Raw genomic sequence first — 3,168 nt, 5'->3', positions numbered from 1 at the left:
GCTGCTTATACTGTTTGCAGTGCCTTGCATGTATGGCTGCTCACGGACGAACAGTCAGTCCCAGAGGTCTAATAGGAACCGAGCTTAGACTGTCATTCATGTTGCATGGATAGCTGAACCTCCAGTAAGTACAATTTAAAGGGCAGGATTTGGGACTAAGTCACCCAGCAATGAAATACTAAGCTGTTTCTGGCATTCTCTATTCCAGTAAACTATTAGTCATTTATCCATTCACCAACATACAGAATGAGGGTTTTATTCCCATTTCTCTTGTACAGTAAGCAGAGGAAGTACTGAAAATCAATAAAAAAACCTACTAAATATGTTTCAATAATGACTTGTTTTTAAGGATGTTTAATCGCAGTGGAGATGAAGTTAAAAGAACTGAGTTCACCACTGATGGAAATTACGTTGCTCCACAAAGGGAAGGATCTTTTGATCTTTATGGAGACAGAGTCCTCAAACTTGGAACAAATATGTAAGTCATTGTTGTCCTACATAGAAACGTGCCATTTGATGGTTATGGATTTGTTCAGAAGCACACCTTCAGCCTTGTGTATTTATTTTTCCCTCTTTCACTATTATCAGCTTGACTTCTTTACAAAGTGATGGCCTGAAACAGAATGCATGTGGATAGATGTGTATAAAGAGCTGTGGAAAAGAGCAAAAGTTTGATTTATGTCTACAGTAGAGCCGAGTAAAGAGTGTTCTCATCTGGTACTGCATATTCTGTGAAATGTAATCTAATTTTAACTGTGTTCAAGAAATCTTTTCTTTTCTCCATGTTTGTCTTATGTAATTTTTCCATTCACAGAATAAGTGAAAGCAGTGTTCTTTCTTAAAGCTTTGTCATTTAATGCCTCAATACTCCATAGAAGTGAACTGTAACTTCTCATTTCAGTTATTTACAGTCTTCAGAAAAATATCCTAAAATCATATTTAGATCCTGTGCTGCTCCCTCCAGTTCCTGTATACAAGTAACGGGTTGCTCTTTCTCCTGTGTTCTCTCTAGGTACAGTGTTAGTCGGCCAGTAGAGACACACATGTCAGGATCATCCAAAAACTTGGCATCACATGCAAAGGTCAGTGTTGTTCTGCTCCTGTCACTAGTTAACTGGTTAACTAGTCTGTATCAGTGAGTCCTGCAGCCGGTCACACGTGGTGGGAGCGTTTCCTTTGAGCAGTTTGACCACATCCACCAGATTTTACATTCTGTGTCCCTTGGCTTTTAATAGATGGGGACACTGAATGAAACACCCACATCCGTCATCTCCACATCATTTACTATACAGTTGCACTATCTTCCCCTTTGTTCATCTCCTTTCTCAGTGAAACAATAACCATCTTTCTAGTCTACACTTACAGGATAAATTCGGGGGAACCTGTTTAGTTCTTCTCAGAGCCCCATCCAATCCTCCACCATCCCTTTTGAGCTAGGGGAAGGGCACATTTTCCTAAAGAATCTTACACACAGGCTTATGCAGTGGTGTACTTGCTTCCTATTTTAATCTCTTCAGAAAACAGAAAGCTGGTTTTACAGATTTCTCAGCTGTTCATTTTAGCTGGAAAATTATCTTGTCCTGGCTCTATAAATTCAAGCAACCATTTTAAATATATAGCTGATAATTACTAGTTATCTGCACAATCTGTACCATTAACAATGCAGAAATATATTTATATCACTCTGAAGAACATTTATGTAATATCGGAAAACACAAAATTATTACAGTCCTCATCTCCCTGGTAACCTGACCAATGAACCCGTTGCTGTTTTCTGCAGGAGAATATAGCCCCTAACCCTCTTGCTAAAGAAGAACTGAACTTTTTGGCCAGACTGCTGGGAGGTCTGGAGATCGAGAAACCTCGTGGCAGTGAGACAGGATTCCGACTGAATTTGTTCACAACTGATGAGGAGGAAGAGTATGTTCAAGTCCTTCTTGGTCTGGGGTTTGTGATGTAGTGCCATGTGACAGCCCTGGAGAGCGGGCCCTTAACAGCTTTAGGGACAGAATAGCAGATTTTTAGCATTTCTTTATTCTGGTCTAGATGGTCCCTGCAGGAACAAAGGAGGAGCAGTTTCCCTGCTTGACCTTTTTATTACGGCTGTCGGCAAGGAGAGCCATTTCCCTTACTGGTGTCTCCTGTGATGCACGGCCTTGCATTTCCTCCAAGTGACACTGGTGGTCAGCAGCAGGTGATGATCTGTGCATAGTTCTATCCCACACAAGTGAGACATCCCTTTTGTCTCTCCTCTCCCCCAAATGTTCATATTTCAGAGATAAGAATATAACTGCTGGAGGTGATGAGCCTGACAGGCTTGAACACCGTAGCCCCTTCCTGGCAGGGAGCACAAGGGTAATGAGACTTTTTGTTACCTGATTTCTGCAGAATGTTTTTACCTACTTTTAACCTCAACTACAGAGATATTCCCACTGTTCTACACTTAGCATAAAAAATCTAAGACAGGGAAAAGTCTCCAAACTGGGGTCAATACATTAATTTGCCTAGTAGGAATAGGGACATTGTCCAAACTTCATGCCCATAGGAGCCTCATGAAATCTGATTTTTATAATTTATTTGTACGTCTTCATGAGATTAAGCACTCTTTTCATGTTTTTAATCAAGACACGCTGCATTGACTAGACCAGAGGAGTTATCTTACAAGGTTATCAACATAGAAGCCACGCAGGTACGTACAGTGCATTTCAGATCTTTGATTCTCATCATTCCTGCCTTGCTAAGAACGGAGTTTCACCCAGAATAATAACTTTAAAAATACATTTTTTCCCATTTTATTTAAGATCGTAAGTAATGGTAGTATCTTCTGCTAAGCCTACGGATTTGGTGACTATTTAATAAGAGAACTTGAAACCTGACAAGTATTAGAGCAAGTTTTTAGCTGCATAGGATGGAGAACTGGATCATTTGCCTGCTTGCGGTTACAGCCTAGCACCTGCAGCCCTTCTTACAGGGGTTCTCGGGCATCAGCAGGCAGTTGGGCACGTCCCAGTACAGCCCAGTATGTCCCAGTAAAGGCCCATGTTAGCAGGCGGTGGGGCACGTCTCAGTACAGCCCAGTACGCCCCAGTATAGGCCCGTGTTAGCAGGCAGCCGTCCCGCGGTGCGGGTGCGTGGCCGGCGGGCTGAGGCGCGGTGTCTCTCCCGCAG

The 3,168-nt window shown here is 42.1% G+C and overlaps 1 protein-coding gene across 1 annotated transcript in view; it reads left to right on the top strand.

Annotated features, from left to right (window-relative positions):
• Positions 1 to 2,689, top strand: part of OSCP1 (organic solute carrier partner 1) — a gene marked incomplete at both ends in the record, with an annotated part of 8,803 nt that extends 6,114 nt beyond the window's left edge. The window contains 4 exons of the mRNA XM_009576311.1: positions 350 to 478; positions 1,013 to 1,082; positions 1,781 to 1,920; positions 2,626 to 2,689. Coding sequence (XP_009574606.1) covers positions 350 to 478; positions 1,013 to 1,082; positions 1,781 to 1,920; positions 2,626 to 2,689 — 403 coding nt within the window. The remainder of the gene's footprint in view (positions 1 to 349; positions 479 to 1,012; positions 1,083 to 1,780; positions 1,921 to 2,625) is intronic.
• Positions 2,690 to 3,168: the final 479 nt, after the last annotated feature.

The sequence above is a fragment of the Fulmarus glacialis genome, unplaced genomic scaffold (assembly GCF_000690835.1).
Source record: "Fulmarus glacialis isolate BGI_N327 unplaced genomic scaffold, ASM69083v1 scaffold32694, whole genome shotgun sequence".
NCBI classification, from domain to species: Eukaryota; Metazoa; Chordata; class Aves; order Procellariiformes; family Procellariidae; genus Fulmarus; species Fulmarus glacialis.
Note: the sequence above shows the minus strand (reverse complement) of the source record. Positions and strands in the feature narration are given on the sequence as shown.